General features: G+C 41.6%; 1 protein-coding gene across 6 annotated transcripts; it reads right to left on the bottom strand.

The window, feature by feature from the left end:
• Positions 1-4,339: 4,339 nt before the first annotated feature.
• LOC139479038 (dynein light chain Tctex-type protein 2B-like) lies at positions 4,340-20,871 on the bottom strand. Of its 6 annotated transcripts, none has more exons than XM_071261780.1 (2): positions 20,748-20,871; positions 4,340-5,320 (listed from the first exon to the last, which is right to left on the bottom strand). In XM_071261780.1, exon 2 carries the CDS (start codon positions 5,277-5,279, stop codon positions 4,680-4,682), a length of 600 nt encoding a protein of 199 aa, XP_071117881.1. In that variant the 5' UTR covers positions 5,280-5,320; positions 20,748-20,871; the 3' UTR covers positions 4,340-4,679. The 6 variants fall into 6 exon arrangements, 5 of the variants coding, with proteins under 5 accessions (XP_071117881.1, XP_071117883.1, XP_071117884.1 ...); XM_071261782.1 differs by lacking the exon at positions 20,748-20,871 and adding an exon at positions 17,159-17,225; XM_071261783.1 differs by lacking the exon at positions 20,748-20,871 and adding an exon at positions 10,723-10,797.
• Between the last annotated feature and the right edge of the window lie 1,554 nt (positions 20,872-22,425).

A 22,425-nucleotide genomic window follows, 5' to 3' on the forward strand; every position in this document is an offset into this window, starting at 1 on the left:
AAACGTTACTGTACGTCAACACTTATGTACAGGCTTACCAAACGCAACCTGCAGTGAGCTACCAAACTGTGGAATATGTATACACTAAATAGAAATAGCCACACAAATTACAAAGAAAGACACAATCCCTATGCCTCGCAATAATAAGAACGGGCACATTTTTTGGAACCAAACTATAAATTTCGCAGATGTAACCATTTGTTGCAGTGGGCGTGATTAACTGTTTTAAAGTGTGTACATAATACATAGTGTGGTAGCTCTTAAGACACGATGGTGTGCATGTATACATACAACATTGCATGTAAGAATGTATCACTTTGATGCCATGTATATTTTAAGTATGGCTGTGGTGACCTGCCAACTAAAATAGCCGTTTGAGATACCAATGTTTTGAAATATTAACCCGTTATCTTGGCACACATGCATTCATTAACCGTGTCTCCTTGTGAGACCACTGAGAGATGGCGGGTGTATCGAGGGGCATCTGTAACCCACACCGACGTGGGGGCTGGTCGTTATAGCAAATATCCCACCCTTTCAGCGCCATCTACATACTTGAACATTTAGTGTAACCTTACGCCCAGCTTGGGTATCAACCTATTTTCGTTCGCTTCATTGACTATTGGTATGGGTCTCACCTCAAGGTCGTGTTATATGTTATTGTTTGACGCCTGGCATGTTACTATGTACCTAATTGTAGCTCTATTGTTACTGTTTTTGTGATATAACCGGATTGAGATTGCTTAAATCAGGCAGTTAATTGTATCCAGACGAATCAAGTGATCTTACATTAAGCTGGCACTTAGATTAGAACGCCAGTTTAACTCCGTAACGCCAATCTGAACATGTAATAACGAGTTACACCGCCTTAAAACGGGTTACATAGCCCGAGCTGTTGACAATATAGTGTTTGTTAAACAACTTAAAACATTTCAAAATGTAACTGGTACAAAATGATGCAAAATTGACAACAGGGGAACAGTTATTAATAACAATGTTTCAATGACAGAAAACCGAAGCCTATGTTTGGAAACCACCGACAATCATGAAAATATGTTTTTTGCTTTCTGGAGAAACGTTCGTATAATCGAGTATCCGGATGTTGGAGTCGGACTCATCCTCTGTTATCCAGTGTATTAAATCTCCATATCTCCATTTTATTATCACTAGGGGCTTTTCTTCAACGCTAAGGGACACGCCGTGATATACTGGAATACTGTTAAAAGCGGCGCTAAACCCAATCTCATTAAAATCAGATCTTAGTTCTCGCTACCGCTAAACTTTCAGCTTTGTTTATCGGTAGCGAGAACTAAGATCTGATTTTAATGAGATTGCGCTAAACCCATCTCATTCCCAATACTGTACATATAGAAAACAACAGCAAGGTGACAGAACACCCAGAATATCTCTCAGGAGCTTAGTTATACGATCAATCAATTTCTTCAGACAAAAATACTCGCATGTGAGTGAAGGGTTGTCTAAAGTAATTGTACTCGGACAGGCATAGAAATATGTATCAATTAGTTTAGATGGAGATGGAGAATCAGCTATAGAGGTAAGGCGACAGTCGTCTGACGTGATTAATCCTCATTAAAAAGGCGTTATCGTTATTTAACTTTCGGATATGAATTTGAACACGCAGAGCGTAGTTCCGTTGTCATGTAAAGGAGACCAGTCTCTCGCTATTGTAGACCTCCGTCACAATATGCCATACATCTAAGGCGCGGGTCGTCTCAAGTTGGCAATTAATTATAAAATGCAGTATTGCGCTATTAGATGGAGCCCGATGGAGTTAGCGCGAAGGTACTTTGAATCAGCGGGGTTCAATGTGTGATCTGCCTGATTGATTATCGCTCCCGTTGGGTATCGTTTGAGAAAATATTTTCAATTTGTATCAGACAATAGGCAGAGGAACCCCCTTTAACTCTTTAACAACTTCCAAAAACAATCTGCTGAAGTTCGGGGACGTTAGGCTTGGTCGAATAATACATAAAAATCAACATTGTAGGAGGTACTTGTCAAACCATCGCAATTCTATTGCAATAGTTGTATATTATGCTGCAGAAACATGGCAGTTGATTTTTTGGACCCATAAAGATCCGGCGTAGAAAAGGTCTTCAGCAACCCATGCTTGTAACGGTGTTTATAAAAGCGACTGTGCTTGTCATAGGGGGCGACTAACGGGATCGGGTGGTCAGACTTGGTCGATGCATGTCATGGTATTCCAATGGCGTGAATCGATGCTCATGATTTCAATCACTGGATTTTCTTGTCCAGACTCGATTGTTTACAGACCGTCGTCATATAGCTAGAGTATTGCTAAGTGTGGCGTTAAACAACAAACAGACAAGTTATAGAATAGGGCATTTATACTTCAGCAGTAAAACTGTTTTCAATAGCCACTCCTGCCTTTAACCACTGATGTGTGGTAGACATTACCTACAGGTCATGACGTACCCGTATCAGTGACAGGGTGTAGGGCGGATTCAGTCACTGTGTACCTTCGTTCCCCCTGTTGTATGCACCTTATCAACCTCTAACGACGTCACTCTGCTATTAATATAGGTTCGACTTTTCTCGGGTAAACCCGAAAAGGAGCTGTTCCCTCAGAATTAAGTATGCCCGGGTGAGCGGGCATTCCGTTAAATTTAACGTTTTATAAACTTGCCTCTTGATGTGAACACAATTGTGTTTGATGAATGGTTAAAAGTCTGAAATCTGTTTTAAATATGAAACTTCCCTGACGTGAATCGAACCTGCAACCTCACATATCGTATTAAGTTTTGTGACGCACTGTTTTCCCACTGAGCTTAAGTCCTCTCGTCTGTGCTATACCATCAGCGCTAATTACGGTAAAGTGTTGGCCTCTATTGTCTATTACTAATCACCGGCCTGAATCATCAGTTGGCTTCCCTTGTTAGTTTAAAGTGATAAGATAACAAGAGGTGGCTTTTGCATTTTTCTCTGCCTCATGGCATTCATTCACCCGATGAAGGAGTATGCATACACTCCGAAACTGGCGTTGTGTGCCTCATGATAAAGAAGTTTACATCCATAAATTCTCTTCCTTATGTGTATCACTTCTAAATGCCGTTCAAAGACCTAATGAATACATTCTATTGGATAGGTCGGTCGGTTTAGCAAGAAAAATTAAATATGTGTGCATCTCAGGGAAGGGTACATGAACATTTGACAGTGCAGCATGAAAAACTTGTATTTCTACCGTTAGATGATTTTAAAAAATTGCTTTCAATCGCTACCAATAATGAGTGACTATGGTTTTACGCCGCTTTTAGCAATATTCCAGCAATATCACGGTAGGGGCACCAGAAATGGGCTTGACATATTGTACCCATATCGGGAATCGAACCCGGGTCTTCGGCGTCACGAGCGAACGCTTTAACCACTAGGCTACCCGACCGCCCCGCTACCAATAATGAAATAACACTTCTCTATCTAGTAAAGTTCAGAACAAAAGAATGTATGGTGTATATGAAGTATTTAATACGTTTGCTCTTGTATATATAATATCTGTCGACATTCACAAACATTCAATTTGAATCCAGTTTTACAATGAAAATATTTGAAGTACTTGTAAACTGTTTTATATAAAATCATGATAACAAAGACATATTCACAAACATATTCAACACGAAAGAGTTTCATCATAACACATAAAATAAAAAGGCATACATATACCTGTAAAATACTTGGCTAAAACAATTGCCGTAAAAAAGCAAAGTTTTGCGGACGGAATAGAATTATCATATAACAAGACAATTTGAAATCCAGTCATATTCCCACCGATTTGTTTACATCTTGTTCAATACTGTCAACGTTATAGAATGTTTTTGAATCAAGGAACGTGAACGTCAGTCTTGCACGAATCCATGCTTTGGTCAACATTGGGCTGTTCATTGTATAGACATTAACTTGATAAACGCGAGGGAGTAATACACTAAGGGGGATCAACATGACTTTGGACAACACTGAGTGTTCAGCTATATGATAATAAACACAAGCAGTCGCTATATATCACAGTTTGTCGTTGCTAAATGGCGCTAGGCCTACCTACATGGATAGGTGCTTGCATACGTCACGTGGGGTTACGTAAATACGTTGTGACCGTGACCTTTGTCATCTGTAACCAGTGATCCATAATACCTGGAGTTCGTTCCACATAACAGGGATATGATCACGATACCCACAACCATCGACATAAACAAACCTGTTACATGTACAACTAAGGACGTAGTGGTGAGACCTTAGAAACAATGAGTAAGTTAGTATGGTTTTACGCCGCTTTTAGCAATATTCCAGCAATATCACGGTAGGGGCACCAGAAATGGGCTTGACATATTGTACCCATATCGGGAATCGAACCCGGGTCTTCGGCGTGACGAGCGAACGCTTTAACCACTAGACTACCCGACCGCCCCTTAGAAACAATGGGTAAGATGAGACGAATTATTTCATTATCCATTCTCACAAATTGTAATATCCTTATCGGTAAAAAAATAGCAATGATTCACACTCCAGCTGCTTCGGAACCGTCTCTGTTATCCCGATGTGAGGAGAAATGGCGGCGACGTGGTCCACACGTTCAGATGCATGGATTTCCACAAGTTGGACATAAGCCGGTCGGGATTCAAATTACATGATTTATGAAATATTCTACATTATTCAAAATATGTTGCATATATCTGGGCCACGGCGAACAAGTTGCCCTTAGAATACGTGGCAGATGCATAATTGTCCGTGTCTGTGTTCCACACACTACGGCTGCTGAGGGCAAGTCCCTGGTTCCTGTTCTCGCCCATGGTAACCACACACACAAATTTGTACCTGTGACTGAAGCCAAGATCCTTGATGCGTGCTTTGATAACTTCAGACAAGTCTCTGGTCAGGTTGTTACATAGATTGTTGTCATACTGTTCACCATCCAAGTACGACTCGAGCACGCGTTTCATCGTCTGCTCTGCACGCGAAGCGTTGAATTTGTCGTCTTTATCCGGACCGAGCCTGAATGTGTTTTGTATCTTCACTGCAGCAAACATGTGTTTGGCGCCGAAAGACGCCCCGGATATGCTACTTCTTGACACATGGGACATACGTCTGCCATATTGAACGCTCTGTCGAGGTTCGATCATTCGCGACATCCTTCTGATCGACGGTCCCGAGGTCATGCCTTCTCCATCACGAGGCATTAGAGACATGCGCCGTGACGGTTGCTTAGCACCGTCCAACTGCTCCAGGTTCTCCATGGTGAGTCTCGACATGGCTGCACGATTTCCACAGTGTCGTCTGCTGCACAAGCAATCTGAAAACAATATGCAGTGATTAATGCAAAACCTAATGCGGATTAGGATTAATTTAAATTAGTTCTTTTGTCATACAAGTTATAATGACGGGGCAGATTAGTTGTAACAATAACTCCTGCTGTAGCCATTCAGGATGGTTTGTCCGAAAAGGCTTACTCCGTCACGACAAATTCATCAACACACAACAATCACATAGATAATATTGAAGTTCAACTCTAGGCAACAACTAGATATCTCGAGATCCTTCATCCAGATCTGTTATACCATGTACCCACACTGAAAGCAGGGCTATCGGTTACCGTCTTCTTGAATAGTGCCCGTTAGTTCTAGATCTTAGACACACAGCGATCCGAAGAATGGCGCTTTCTGCTACATAGTGAGTCAGTTGTCTCCAAGGATCTCTCGCCTCGACAGACAATCACAAAATAATAACACAATCTATAGGTGGAATTGTGCTCAGGGCATAATCAGTGAACTGGCAACGGCCATCTAATACCAGAGGTCATAGCATATGGTCATTATAAAGGTCACCCTTCTAATAATGGCCATTAACATATAAATGAGGTGTAGTCGTTTGGTTAAGGAACACTTAACGCATTGGGTAAATCTTAAGTTTGGGTATCTTCTTCCACTTTTCGAGCACACGTGTTTCCCTCCTTGCTTGAGGTGCCCCATAGCGTAATGGCGTGGTAGTGTACGATGTCCCCAAGTGTAAATGAAGGATAACGTTATATAATCAAACGCTTACAAAGTAGGAATACAGATGACGACTTTCTTTAGCTTATGGTTATGAAGATAGGTGGAGAATACTTTGTAATATGAATCATCACCATGTATAGAAGGCTGTGGTACCTTACAGCATAACGCCCGCTTGATTTCTTACACGAGTATCATCATTGGTCGTGCATATATTGAATGCAGTGAAAAGTGGTTAATCATGTAATGTCACATAACCTACAGGGGCGGTATGTGAGATGCGGGTACACACTACGCAGTGAATAGCTGACACCACATATTGATTTTACAACTGGAATGCACAACTCTTCATGTATTATTTATTGGTAAGCTTTTATTAAAAACATTATATAAAAACATACGCAAAAAAACATATATAATCTCGTGAACGTTTATGTTATAACAACGAAACATCTCTGGTTGGTCACATTAAGTCTTGTTTCACTAGACAGGTGTGTTAAACGTGATACACATACAGGCGTCGTGTATAATGGAAGAAGCGACAGACATGATGTACAAGACACAGAACAAGTCGATAAGGACATTCAGGAATTCAACCTATAAAACGTCGAAGTCACTAAAACGCTGAAGCGACTATGCAGTGTTAGCGGGAGTACATCGACATAAGCTATGGGATATGACAAGAAGCGCTGTAAAGGAACACTATGTACGTTGTGAGAACACAGGTCTATACTCACACCAGGCAGCCTGTGTTAGTCAACTCGGTTGTTACAACTCCAGCAGGTGCTCTGTTAACACGCTCGGCGATTAAGCCAGGGATTGGTGCTCTACAATACGGCGAAAGTCCGGGCGTTCTGGCTCATACCACTTCGTATTGAGACACACCATAGCCTTTTGTTGTGGAATATAATAACTGAGATATTTGATTCACAACCTGTTTTGTCAACGGTAGATAGTTTGTTTGCTCTAGGCGTCTGATATGCGATCAAAAGCACACACAGACGGTCTCTCGGTTGACTATCTAAAGTCTATCAGTAAACACAAATGGACACGTATTACCTATATACAAGTTTATATCTAGATGAGGAGTGCAGGCACTCGGGGGGTTGTCTAATTGTGATCAATAAATATACCACCCTGACTATCAGACACCTTAAAGGAGGTAGACTGGTGTGATTGTTCAGTGGCCTGGGAATAAGTGCTGGGAGTATTGTTTGTGACGGAGGGTAAAGGACATATTGCTCTGGTACTATTACAAGGATAGCATAGCTGATGGTGTAACCATGACATGCGTCACACGGAACGTGAAGCTCAGAAAATGGTGATATACTTCGTAAATGAGTTCGGGTCCGGTTGAGCCTGGTACAGGCAAACCACGAATGATGAAGCAGGGTCTGATTGAGGTGACACGTCTGAGATCGGATCTGGCACAGATGAGCCATGGATACGTGAGGTGACGTAATCACTCGAATAGTTGATTCCGGAAGTAGAATAAGTGGGCGAGTTGATTCCGGAAGTAGAATTAGCTGGCGAGTTGATTCTAATTCTAAAAACAGATTCGAGTGATTTCTCTAACTTAAACCATGTTATGGTTGATATAAAATTTATCTATACTATTCCACAATGATCTATTGTAGCGTCGGTCTTACTTCTTTGACATGCACATTCAGAATGACCAAACTAAGAATCAACTGTAAGAACAATATCGTGACGTCATCATAAAGGCTTAGAGTTTGGAAACGTCCGAGATCGGATTTGGTACATGTGATCTGTATAGCCGATGTGTCCGATTCCGAAGTCAAAGCGGGGGTTAAAACCTAGTTTGTAACATCGAGTCTCTGAAATGAACATATCGTACAGAAAAAAACAGTTGTTCAATTATCTTAATAAAAAATATAATAAAAGGGAGCCAAGAGACGCTCTTCATTTTCAGTCTAGCCTTGCCAAACATTATAGACTTGCATGGGCTGTATTTGATATATATTTGTGTCAAGGTCTGTAAGACATGTACAGACTATCTGCAAGTATATATCCCGCATAAACACTTAGTTAACATGAGTGAGTGGCATCTGGGATTGCGTATGAAATATGTGTAAAGTGTATACATACATACATATATTCACAGATATTCACGACAAGGGTAAGCATGTCCTGCCCCACCGGTAGCACCAGCCACTTACACAATTTGCATTAAAAGTATGTGCTTGGGAGTATAAACGTATAGGCAGTTTGCTCTATATGAACATGTCTACATACATACTGCTGTGTGGTTGTGTTATTGTATATTCGACCATAACCCTCAGACTATGCCATGAGTCACTGTCTATCTGGCAACCGAGATCAAACAAAGCTCTAATAAGGTTCTTATGTCCCCGTACGTGTCAATATGTGTTTAAAGGATAAGTAAACATGACTCCAATTGGCATACGTGTTACGTCATTAATAAGATAGGAGGGTGTTGACGGAGATGGGGTACGTGTTGAAACACAATGTCCCATGAGTCACACGTTGTCGGATGTAATGTGCGAAGCCATTATGTTTGTTTGTTGTTTAACGCCGCACTCAGCAATATTTCAGCTATATGACGGAGGTCCGTTAATAAACGATTCTGGACCAGATAATCCAGTGATTGACATCATGAGCATCGATCCACAAAATTGGGATACGATGAGATGCATCAACCAAGTCAGTGAGTCTGACCACCCGACCCCCTTAGTCGCCTCTTACAAGCATAGTCTCCTTTTACGACAAGCATGGGTTGCTGAAGACCAATTCTTACCCGGACGTCAAGCCAATAACACACACAACACTGTAGGATGCGTTTGTCTTTTGGCAATTGTGGTGGGAGTGAGTGGGTGGGTGGGTGGGTGGATGATTGAACAAAGATATATAGAAGTCCTGAAACGGACGGTTGGTTCACGGGGTTTTGTCTTCAGGAGAAACATGACATGGGCAGTCGTGTCAGATACGGATCAGTTCACCAATATCACCGTCTGTCTACCAAACCTGACCCTGATCGATCTATCAATTAGGGATTATCCTAATCACAGTTCGATGAATGGATCAGTTATTGCATATATGGCATGGCATTTGGAATACAGTTCGAGGACGCTTGTAGGAAGCAGGTCGCCAGGTATGGCGAGCGTTGCTACAAAATATATTAGGCCAAACGGTGGAGCCGTTTTCTTGAGCAGGATCAGTGACCTCAACTCTTCGGGGGTCATTGTTGACATAACTGTTCCCTTCACGTAAGTTTATGATTATTCCATTTTAAGGGAAGTTCATCCCACGGGACCTTAACCTCACACCAAGTCAGTTCATTCAGACAATTAGTTATGTTATGGACAATGAAAGCTAATTATTGTCGTTAAAATATAATATCTTCTGACCAACAGCCAAATGCCATTTCCAAAAGAGATAAATACTATCTGTCGAGGAGCCAAGCATCATCTGAACATTTGACAGTCATCAACCTCAGAACAGTCAACAATCTTTGTACGAATATGAGTGAGTGAGTTGTTTGCACACAGACAGCTGTCGTGATGTTTTATATTCACGCCGGAATGAAGACTGTGTCAAACCTTCATCAATGCTGCCCTGATCACAACACGAAGTCTTTCTTCAGTCAACCGACATAACTATACAACGTGAATTGTGTCGTTACCCGTGTTTTGTTTGTTGTTTAACGCCGCACTCAGCAATATCTGTAAATATTCGAGTCTGGACCAGACAATCATGTGATCAACATCATGAGCATCGATCTACGCAATTGGGACACGCAATTGTATCAACATAGTCAGCGAGCCTGACCACCCGATCCCGTTAGTCGGGTCTTTCGACTAGCATAGTCGTCTGTTACGACAAGCTTGCTGAAGACCTATCCCACCCCGGATTTCACGTGTCGTTTATCTGTGTATATAACAGATAGGACCAACCAGCACCTCCTACCACAGTACCAGTATCAACGTTGCCGGTGACGCCGTCTATCAGAACGTAGTTATATATCACAGGAACTCGTTATTGGTCAGAAAATAAAAAATATATATACCCCTATATGTAAGCAATCTCATTAAAATCAGATCTGAGGACATCCCATTACGGGTCACGTTAGGACGAACTTTAATCCGACCAATCAAAGCGTCGCTTACCAGATTATGAAAGTGACAGTCGGAATGTGTTGTCTCATCATGCTACCTCGACAACGTTCGGGGTATTCCGACGACATCTACGGCCCGTACGACTGATTCCGTCAAAATTATCGTCTATCTCTCGTTTCCATGGGATAAGAATTTGAACGGAGGAGGCGTTGCACGGTACGTGGGAAGCACTGCCATACAATCTCAACCATGTATTAGACATTCCGGAATGTTCGTTTGTTCAGTTTTCAAAATTCGCCAGGTTGAAAAGAGTGCCGTAAAGCTTGAGAAAGCTGCTTTCTAATTGGCTGATGTCGACTTCTTGTTAGTCATTTCAGTGGTCGGTCAAAGTTCGCCAAAGGTCGTTCTGACGTGACCCGTAATGAGATGGGATTTTAATGAGATTGATATGTAAGTATAGAATGTAAACAAACCGGCAAGATGGCGAGTGACGCTCCTTTTCTCTACTTACATATAGGGGGTCAATATTTTTATTTACTGACCAATAACGAGTTCCTGTGTTCTATATAACTACATCTCCTGATAATCAAAGATGACACAAGACTTACCTGGCTCTTCTACTGAACTATGCCCCTGACATGCGTGTACGACAACCCCTCGGTCGGTCGGTCCTGTCTCATAGGCAGCACCAGTCGTTGTTTTACTAAATGCCTGCCGCAGCTCAACGCTACAATGACAGTGGTTGCTATTGTATACATGGGACTACAATGGCCGTTAACTCCGCGAACCCTTCTAATCGGATCCTAACACCAGGCTATATGTGGAAGTCTCATTGATCTTCTCAACCAGTTTGGGCCCATCTCTGTTGGCGAATGAATAACTGTGTGTTTGGGTCATTCACAGGCGCAGTCCATTGGTGAACCAAGTGTTAAATTACTCGGACCACTTCTCACGGAGAATAGTGAACGGCTGGGCGAGAATAGCATTAACGTGAAAGGTATCACGTTTTAAGAATACGATTGTGTGTTTGTCGGCGAAGTGTGATTGAGAATTAACTGTAATTTGTAGTCTGTACGTACTCGCGGCTCGGTATTAATTGAACGAGTCACACGAACCACACCGCATGTTTGTATTATACGAGTGAGTTTTGTTTGCCAATATCCCAAGTATATCTTTGCAGTCTGCACATACTCGAGTCTGGTCCAGACAATCCAGTGACGGTGACATGCAAAGACAATTCTCCGAACCTGACACCCCGAGCCTCTCTTGTAAACTCTTACTGGAGACCCATCCTTCCACTTAATGCCCACGGATAAAAACATGAGTGAGTTGTTTTTAACGCCGCTTTTGACAGTTTTCCAGTTAAATCACGGCGTGTCAGCTTAATGTGGGAAGAAAGCGTTTACCACTTCGGTGAAACCCATGAGCACGGGTTGAGCTGACCAACCTAGAAACATAATCGGGGCGAAACAGGATTCGAACCAACGACCATAGGTTTCTGGCGTACTCAAAGAGACGCAACTCTGCACAGCGAATCGCGGCGCCTTAGACGCCCAAAAAATATAAACCACGTATATTTCCTAAATACGAACGAGATAATTTCAAAAGTTAGACATTATTTTTTTGCGTTCACTTAATTGAGAATGACTTAACGTTTATAGCTGTTGTTCATCTGTTCTTGTCCAAAGAATAGAACCTCTTTAACAGACTGATCGAATAAGTAGGGTTTACGCCGCTTCTAAAAACACGCTAGCAACATCACCGCGGGTGACACGCAAAATCGGTTTCACACATTGCACCTTTGTGAGATCGAACCCAGGTTTTCGGCGGCATAGCCCAACGGTTTAACAACCAGGTTATCCCACCGCCTTTACCCTTGAGATAGAAAAATATGTGAGCAAGAATAATAACACTACTGGAGAGCGTGTTGCGCATACATCTCGTTACTGACGTGCATGTATTGATTCGTATCCTATATATTTGTAATCACACCGAACTTCCGGTGATAACGTCCATCAGTTTGTGGTTCACTGTCCGTCCGATCCAGCTCATTGTGTCGTCTGCTCCAGGAAGACGGGTAAATGACTACACAGCACGTGAACCCGAGATTCCTATCAACGTGCATCCAACATAGCTGCCACAGCCCATACGACATTAGATGATTAAGCGCAACCTTCGAAATCGATATATATCTTTGATCCGATTCCCAGCCTGGGTCCTGATCGAGGTACACCTATTGATTAACCGATCGATCGGAATATTTATCTGATATTCTTTCAGTCCGCTTGCACGATCTCCGTTTCGCTTCGCTTTAGTGACTTTCATAAATATGTGCGACAGTCGGCCATGTTTGGAAAGTGTGTGAAGGCCAGTGTTTATGGCCATTCTTGACGTTATATGTGAATGGGATCATTCAGTCATGTTTGTTACATTTTACTTGTAGAATTATTATAGAGAAGAGGGTCAACGTTCCGCTAACAATATTTACAGTCGGGTAAACAAAATAAATCTAAATCAGGTCACATGGGCCATGAAACATTCATTTTGTGCTCGTTCTCGTTCCACAAAGAGACCTTAACACCAAGAGTCAACATCTAACAAAACAAACTGTTGGCGGACATAATTTCGAAATGACATTAACATTAATACATATTGCATCTGACGTCATGAACATAGTAATGTCGTCCTATTCACGGCAGGTATCCTTGTACCAAGGGAGAAAACGGAAATTGAATTTCGAAAATGGAAGATCGATGAATCATATTCCAACCCGACAGGGTGCGATTTTTTTCAAACTTAATGAGACCAACTCCCCATCTTTAGTCCTTGGGACATTTTGACATTTGCCAAATCAGAGATAAAGCAATAAATGAACCCATCCAAATCCTGCCCTCAAGACAGCATGTTGTCCTGGGTGGATCAGGCTTCTTGAACACCTGGGCCCACTTGCACAAAGTGATCTTAGCACTAATATGATCGTAACTCCCATACTTTAACATAGGCTTACAATAGTTGTAGCGCTAAGATCGCCCTGGTGTCATCACTATTTGATCGTGATTCATAAACACATACTTATGATATAGTCGGAATCGTACTTTGTAATCTGCCTTTAGGAGGGGTTTCTTATAATTGTTAAAGGGTTTGTGGGTTATATTTATAGCTGTCAGGATGCTGTCAGTCCAACCACCACATATGACCTTATCCACTCACTGTACGACTGTTTCATGTCAACCTCCATTAGTCACCTGTTACGAAGAAGGCTCAGCTAGACCTAGAGGAACTACCAGCCACGGTTTAATTCACGACGAGTGTCCTAGTTGATTGAGTCGTAACATCCAAATTGTAAAGAACATGAGACATGCACTTCATGCAAGATTGCTCAAAGCACCAAGAATGCCTTGGCGAGTGTCGGGAATGGCCGGCTTCAGTCTGTCGATGGAGCATCTTCCTGAGGTAAGGGAGTTAACTGGCTATTAAAGTCCAGTTCCCCCCTTGCGGAACTAGGCTGGAATAATGGAGTTATAATTTGGCTGGATTAACGAGTTTATGAATAGTCCAATAAAAATAGCGCAACGAAATCGACATCCGGTTTATAAACTGCCGTGTAGATTCGGTCGATTGCAGGATTTGCAAAGCATCTGTTCCGTCAACTCAGCGCAAACAGATATTTCCCAAATCTTTTTATGTTTTTAATCAAGGGGCTCACGTGATTTGATGCCCTTCGGGAAAGTAAGACCCGTTTTATCACCATACAGATTTCGATTGTCGATCTGATCGTCTTTACTGGGCGCCGCCGTTTTGTTTGGAGCAAATGCAAGTGATATAAGAGGTGGAATCTGAGTGGTCAGTAGGAGGGGCATAGAAGGGACAAAACTCGTAATAGCCACTGGTGTCGCTACGATCGAGCCTGGGACTTCCAGCCTAGTTAGGCAAGGGGGAAATTTGGACTTTTATAGTCAGTTAACTCCCTTGCCTCGGGAAGATGCATCTGCCTACTCAGGAAGTAAATGAAAAAGGATGCAAAAGCAAGCCTGGCTTTGGTAACATCAGTTCAAGACTACAGCAAGGAACTGCTTTGGGGTCTCCTGAACCAACACCCGATAAGAAGACAGAAGCGATTGTACTATACCGCCTTCAGTCGCATGGCTGAGTAGCATCTAGTAACCGGAAGTTACATTACATTTCACTGACTGTCAGTCAAAGGGGACATTGATTCCAAGACACATGCTCTGGTGTACAAGCTCTGGTGCTCTGTGTGCTTCTAACATCAAAGGTCTAACAGAGAAATACCAGTCTACCAGATCAATATTGTCTGAAGATCAAAACCTACCGATTGTTTCAAACAAAATCGGTAAAAAATCATTTGATAATGATTCTTTTTTTTGCAAAGGCTGGTCCAGAGCTATGGTACAATATCCATATCAAAATGCGTTTGAGCAGTGGATTCCGGACACCAGCGCTATACAACTGCCTATATTACATGTCGGGGTATACTGCAATGTTGGTGATTATCTATGCAGGTCAGGGGCACATGCAACATGGTCTACGTACTTATTTACCCATTCTATAACAATAATGCTAATATTTGTATTCCAAACCATATATAACATGCGACCCACGCAACTCCTTTAATCGAACGTTATACAAACAGATGTCATTGTGCACAGTAACTTCTAGAGACCTAGTTGCTACATATATACAAAGAATGCATTGTACCCGGCATTGTCCGGCCTCGTCACATGGGTGGCTGTGGTACCACCACCCTAACTCCTGTGTGACATGACAACGCCCGCCACATGGATACTCGTACTCCGTGCTCTCTCAGTCTTTTCTTATTGTCGTACTTACTGGCCAAAATACACGAGCCAGTACATGAATAGCATACATGTGTCATAATATTTCTATCCAATGTTGATGGTGCATGAGTGAGAGTCGTTCGTCACTCGTATATAACTATTCTTTACATCCTTGGGACTAACGGGGATTACAACAAATGTTGGAATTAGGGTTGTATACGAAGAACAAAGATGAATCCCTTGAAATAGGTTGAAGGATGAGTTTCCACATTCGTCACCACTCGCCCCTTTCCGTAACCTGCAACTCATCCCTCTATCTATGATTGTTGTGTGAGAAAATACGACCAACCAATCAAAATGAGCGTATGATTTCAAGTTCTTCGGGCAAAGAGTCCCTCAGGAATAATTTTTGATTTTACATATGTCTTGCATCTAAAAATAAACCCAAGATACAGCTATATGTGTTCAATCATACTGTATAATACCGGATGTCCCGATGTGCTTTAAATTGCATCCGAAATTATATAATATATGGGGAAATATACCGTTAATCATTAGCTATGCTCCTTTGTGCTTAGACGGAACCCGGTCACAAAAATGGCCACGAGAGGGGCCGGAGTCGCTTGTCCCGGAATAACATGAGTTGGTCACGAATGGAGTTTCTAATGTGCAGTCACTGGGGTAATACCCTTAGGATCGATAAAATCTATCTATATACGTCTTTGTTCTAATTTATTTTAGTGATACTGTCGAAGAGCTTTCAATATATCTATACACGTGGTATGGTTTCCATAAAGGGTCACGTGACTAGCCCTTAATGCATTATGGTCGGAAATTCGATTTAAACCCGGTTTGGACGTGCAGAGGATATACGACCTATTAATGTTTAGAGTGTTAGCACGCTGTGATAGCGTAAAACCAACTCACTCACTCACTTCATCTTGTTAACATACCTATATATCTTATTTGCATTCGGTACTAACACGCCTGCGCGAATTGCCCCAACTCAACTTTTACCCTTGTTATGATATTGTTATGCGATATGAAATAGGTATAGACATGTACCTTGTGTGCAAACACCGCGTGCCACATCAACGGAGAGGGCCAGTGGTGTCGCACTTGAATTGTCATGGTGAAGGTAAAGTAATATTTATATATTGGTCGAGTAATGTCATACTGAAAATGATATACTGAAAGCATATTTTGCAAATTATGAACAGGATGTGTCCATATTATCTAAACGGTTCTTGTTGGTATTTTCTGCTTTCTGAAGTTAATATATTCCTGATAATATCCTAACTAAACAGTTTCACATTCGCTAACTGTTTTACCACTAACAAACAGCAGCAGAGCGCTGGGTAAATAACTAATAATACCATAGTCAAGAACAATACACTAACAATACCATTGTCAAGAACAATACACTAACAATACCATTGTCAAGAACAATACACTAACAATACTATAGTCAAGAACAATACACTAACAATACCATAGTCAAGAACAATACACTAACAATACCATTGTCAAGAACAATACACTAACAATACTATAGTCAAGAACAATACACTAACAATACCATAGTCAAGAACAATACACTAACAATACCATTGTCAAGAACAATACACTAACAATACCATAGTCAAGAACAACATACTAACAATACCATAGTAAGGAACAACATACTAACAATACAAGACTGACAGTATACTTTTATCAAGAAAAATATTGAACAGAATGTATACTCACTGCCAAAAGATTCACAAATCATAGAAACGAATAGACAAGTCTTTACGTTAAGAAGAGATGTTTCCAATATGTACCACGTAATAACAAAACTAACAATCAGTCAAGTGTTACCACATTGTGTCGTTATTCTTTTCACGATATACTGCACGTGATTTCCAAACTTTACACGCTAATCCTGCACGACACAAATATTAATGGCGCATCTCGAGTCATGGATCTATAACGTCACAATTGAGGCGTTCATGCGCGTCGGTTCACACAACATACCAATATGTTCGCGTCTCTTTTGGCGGTGAGTATATAATGGTAATAACGCCGCTAAAAAAACACCACGACATATAGAGTTATTTTACACTGTGCCACTTCATCTGTCGTATTTATAATGTACAAGACGTACACCAGTGGCGCTTAACGCATACCACCTTGATTGTGATAACTAAACGTTAGTTAGGATTCACATAACATAAAAACATGCCTATCTGCAGCACGATCACGTTACCTGCGTTGTGGGACACTGCTGACTGTAACCTCTTGGTGATGTGTGACTGAATGCCGGAGTCCCAGTCACTCAAACCTAATCCCGGGAGTGCTTCCCACTTGGGCGACCACTTCAAATACAATGCGGGCTAATGAGGCAACCTACAAGTAGGATTAATTGCTTCACCAGAACTCGGTGGGGGATGACGCATTGTATCGGTGCTAAGTAGACCAACGATCTTACATGTAGTTCATTTTCTCATTGTTATATCATTACTCTTAAGATTATGTTTTGTGTACATCGGATGGTTAACGAGCCTATATTGCTGTGGAGCATGGTGGGAATATACAACTTGACAACATACATTACATAGTTTTCTATATTATTGTATCAGCGCTGCGTCTCGCGGACTCCCGTGTGCGAAATCGGAAGCACTGGAAGAGCTTGTAAAATCTACCACACGAGGTGACGTACCGAATTCACTGTATACAAACGTATCATATTCTCTCTAGGACGCAGTATTACAGATGAAACATTCTTCGTCATGTTATATAAAAAGGACCAGGTTTCTTGATAACGATCCTTGTTATGTATATATATATCCTTAATTAATGCTACTTCTTTGATATGTTTGGTACAGATGAACGCACATGGTCTTTACAAACAAGTTTACAAATAGTAACTCCTTGTTTAGGGTAGAATACAGAATCACATGTTCGTCAGTTGCCATGGCAACTCCGTATTCACGTACAGTCATAGTGTAAAGTAATAAATGGATTTTGAAATGGAATTTGGATTGGAATACTGGAATGGGAATGGGAAAAAATGGAATATACTCATCTCACACTGAAAACAAACAGAAAACAGATACTTATTGACACAACAAAGTGAAATGTATTGAGAGTTTGTAAAAGGCTTCCCACATTGCCTTAGAGACTTGTGCAAGGTTGGTCTGTTACATTTGTAATAATGGATAGATATTATATATTCCTTTTGTTTGATGAAAATACACATGATAAATATCAAATAAACCAGAATATATCGTTTGTTGTATTTTTTACACGGTGTTCTGTTGCGCCTCCTCAGATTATCATAAGTTATTAGATTATTGTGTTGAAAAAAATGTTGTTTTTCCATCTAGGTGTGTCTCCTCTCCCTCAGCACTGGTGTGGGCAATGGCTGATGAGAGAAGCTGGCACCCACGTCCCCCGTAACTTATCTGCCATATAAGACCCGTGGAGATCCGGGGTAGAATAGGTCTTCAGCAACCCATTCTCGCCGTAAAAGACGACTATACTTGTCGTAAAAGGCGACTAACGGGATCGGGTGGTCAGGCTCGCTGACTTGGTTGATACATGTCATCGATCCCAATTGCGTGGATCGATGCTCATGATGTCAATCACCGGATTGTTTGGATCAGACTCCATTATTTACATACCGCCGTCATATAGCTGAAATATTGCTGAGTGCGGAAACAAACAAACAAACAAACACATATCTGCCATATGTCGGTGACAAATGTGTATAAACTGTCTTAGCATATTAGACTTGGGACTTGTTTGTAAATAGGGTATGTTCCATTTGTCTCATTTAAAATTGCATTCCAGCATTCAATTTCCACTCCAATAGCCATTCCATACTTTACACTACTCCTAGTCATGGGCCCCTTCGATCGGGTTCAAGTCCGGTATCATTCAAAGTATCTTTTCATTTCTCTGTGATTTTAATCGTAGTATTTTGTGTTGATTTTAATTGTTTGGCTAATCTTTTTGATCATCCCAAGTAGCCAGGGGGTTGTGTAAATCCTGTTTGGCTACCATGTAGGTAGCAGAAGTACTGTAAGCCCCCATGGTCCCTAGTATGGTGGCCTAACTTTGGTTGCTGTCGATCTACAGCCCGTTTTTATAATGTGTCGTCTGTTATAATCTGATCACTTTATTGTTCTAAAACTAGTTTTATAATTATGATTTGTGATATATTGCAAGTTGTTGTTTACGACAGGTTGTTGCTATTGTCGTTGTTGACTACAGGTGTTTATATATAATATAAATGCTAAACTTGCTCAAGTCACGATATGGCTGAAATAGTGCCGATGTGACTTTAAATATTAACTCTCACTCACTCACTCACTCACTCACTCACTCACTCGATCTGGTTCATTCATGGTATGTTTATGTTTGTGGTTGTTAGGACAACATTATTAAAGCCATTCCCACGAACAACTGGGAATATATATTATACAGCTTTTTTTAACTCTGCGATGACAAAATCTGTGCTGGTTATTGTGACGCATGCGGCTGTGGGTGACACGAACAACCGATGATGTTGATGGGTTCAGGAAAGCTCTTAAATTGGGCAATGCAAGTGCCTCTCAACGCGACCACATAAAGGAAAATTTGTTTGTGTTCAAGAAACTCCTCGACTGCACAATGAATTCCCCTTTCGCCAAGCCCTGTCGTAAACATACCTGTCACACAGATCAATTTCCCTCTTAATTCTATGTCAACATGTCTTCATGAGATTTTATCTATAAATTTCAAAGACAGGTGCGTGTGTGAGAAACGCTTTCTCAAGATACCGATCACGTTTGTCTATATGTCACGTGGTACGTTGAAGTCTGCGTTTCCGCAGTGAGAGGTCTTAATTGGCAGTGATTTTAGGATTGATTTTCAACAATCATGTTCACGAACCTTAATTATCTTGGTAGGTGCAAACTGTCGAGCTTAATGCTCGTTCAGCACAACACAGCGATGTTAGAGGAACGTACGTAATGCTAGTACAGACACTGTATGTGTTTGTCTTCGTGCATAAGGACGACCCCCAAACATGGATGTTCTGTTTAATCAACATGCAGACTACATGAATTTTGTTTCAAAGTAAGGTGAGGTGTAATGGCGTTTAACGTCGTACGTCGTATTCAAGGTTATTGTATGTATGTTGCGACGTGCCCGCATGTGTGTGTGTGCTTAAATACTATTAGTCCGGACTAAGGGTAATTCTGGTTTTAGCATGCTAAGCCCCTTAGATAACATTTAACATGAATAGTTTAACATGAATACCCCAATCAGACACACCATAATGACTCTGAGCCGACCAGTCCTTGTTTTATCCCCTTAATGTCGAGCGCCAGGCAGGGTAACATCATTCAAATTGTTTTCGTATGACGTGACCGGGGATCGAACCACCGACCTTCCGCCCAAAGTTTGAGATAATTCACCAGTGATGCAAGAATCGAGTTTGGGTGATCGAGTAGAGTTTAACACCGAGTTTAGCAATATTCCTAAAAATTGGTGAATATGTTTCATTGTACCAATATGTTTCACTGTACCAATGTGGAGAATCGAACCCCGGTCCCCTACAACGTCCGGGCGAATACTTCCACAACTAGGCTACCCCACCGTCCCAAGGCAATTTAAAAGGAACCTAGCTGTCGTTCACCTTGTTTGCGATATGTCACTATGGGAGTCCTGAAAACGATTCATCTGACTTACAAATATCAGCTATATTTCCTGATGATATGAGTGATATGTAAAACTAAGATATGATCAATTTACTTTCTACATTGGTGTTATCCGATTTAGACGAATACGTGTTGGATAAAGTATCTTACCTTATAGTTGATATTGTTTACTTATTCGAGTAAACTGTTGTCCATGTAAATAAAAGTTGCCTATCGTTTACGGAGCTGGTTGCCGACAGACGACACCGCACTACATTGACTTAACCAAAACACTCACCTAACGCCTTCTGAAAACCCGGGGGAGCAACGAATAAGAAGGCAACTCGACCGTGATAGAGTTATCTCCCTTCTGATCAATCTTTCGCAGTGAAAACATGCGGCGGTTACCGTGTTTGACGTGTGTTATTCAAGTCTGAATATAAAGTGCAGTTTCAAAGGACATGCATTGGGAAATCGACAGAATCACTTGTGGCTAAGAATGGATTGTGCTGTGACAGATGACATAGTTGGCTGAATGCTTCTGAATTGCAAATGTGCCCCAGTGACGTTAGAGTGTATCGGTAACCATGGTCACGCGAGTAAGTTGCCTGTTGACGGTACCAGACATGCCAGACCTGACGACATGGAATCACAGACGCACACGGTTATTGTCGATATCTATGTAAATATTTAAAACAGTGGAAAGAATATTACCCACCTTCATATTATGTCGTAATTTCGTTCATACATTCTCCAAATACCACTTATGAAATTAGCATACCGTAAACACACCCACCCACCCCCACCCACCCACACCCACCCCAAACAAAACAATCATTACATTAAAAAAATAATTTTAAAAAACCCCAATCATTACATTGTACGTATTTTCTAAACAGTACTTTTTTCATTTTAGATGTTTCTTTAATGGGTTCGACTTCATTTTTAGACGTCCAGACATTACCTTTATGCGGACTTATTCTCTACGTACAGAGGCATCTACTGACTTCGTTATTTTCATTTTACTCTATATACTACTATCACTGACACGGATTTATCACAGGTTGGTGCGTCCACTATAATCTCTCTTACGGACGCCTGAGCATATATTTAACATAAAAAACATTCACCCCATTCGATCTTTATCCCCTTCTCAGCTCCAGCAGCCTATACTCATCCCCTTCTCAGCTCCAGCAGGCTATACTCATCCTCTTCTCAGCTCTAGTAGTCCATACTCATCCCCTTCTCAGCTCCAGCAGGCTATACTCATCCTCTTCTCAGCTGTAGCAGCCTATACTCATCCCCTTCTCAGCTCCAGCAGCCTATACTCATCCCCTTCTCAGCTCTAGCAGCCTATACTCAACCCTTTCTCAGCTCTAGCAGCCTATACTCACATCCTCTTCTCAGCTCAAGCAGCCTATACTCATCCCCTTCTCAGATCTAGTAGCCTATACTCATCCCCTTCTCAGATCTAGCAGCCAATACTCATCCCCTTCTCAGCTCTAGTAGTCCATACTCATCCCCTTCTCAGATCTAGCAGCCTATACTCACCCCCTTCTTAACGCCAGCAGCCCATACCCATCCCCTTCTCAGATCTAGTAGCCTATACTCATCCCCTTCTCAGCCCCAGCAGCCTATACTCACCCCCTTCTCAGCTCTAGCAGCCTATACTCATCCCCTTCTCAGATCTAGCAGCCTATACTCACCCCCTTCTTAACGCCAGCAGCCCATACCCATCCCCTTCTCAGATCTAGTAGCCTATACTCATCCCCTTCTCAGCTCCAGCAGCCTATACTCATCCCCTTCTCAGCTCTAGCAGCCTATACTCATCCCCTTCTCAGCTCTAGCA

Source organism: Haliotis cracherodii, unplaced genomic scaffold (assembly GCF_022045235.1).
Source record: "Haliotis cracherodii isolate W230 unplaced genomic scaffold, xgHalCrac1.p SCAF_4, whole genome shotgun sequence".
Lineage (NCBI taxonomy): Eukaryota > Metazoa > Mollusca > Gastropoda > Lepetellida > Haliotidae > Haliotis > Haliotis cracherodii.

Coding starts and splice junctions, on each gene's coding strand:
- LOC139479038 (XM_071261780.1), bottom strand. CDS start 5,279: ATGTCGAGACTCACCATGGAGAACCTGGAGCAGTTGGACGGTGCTAAG.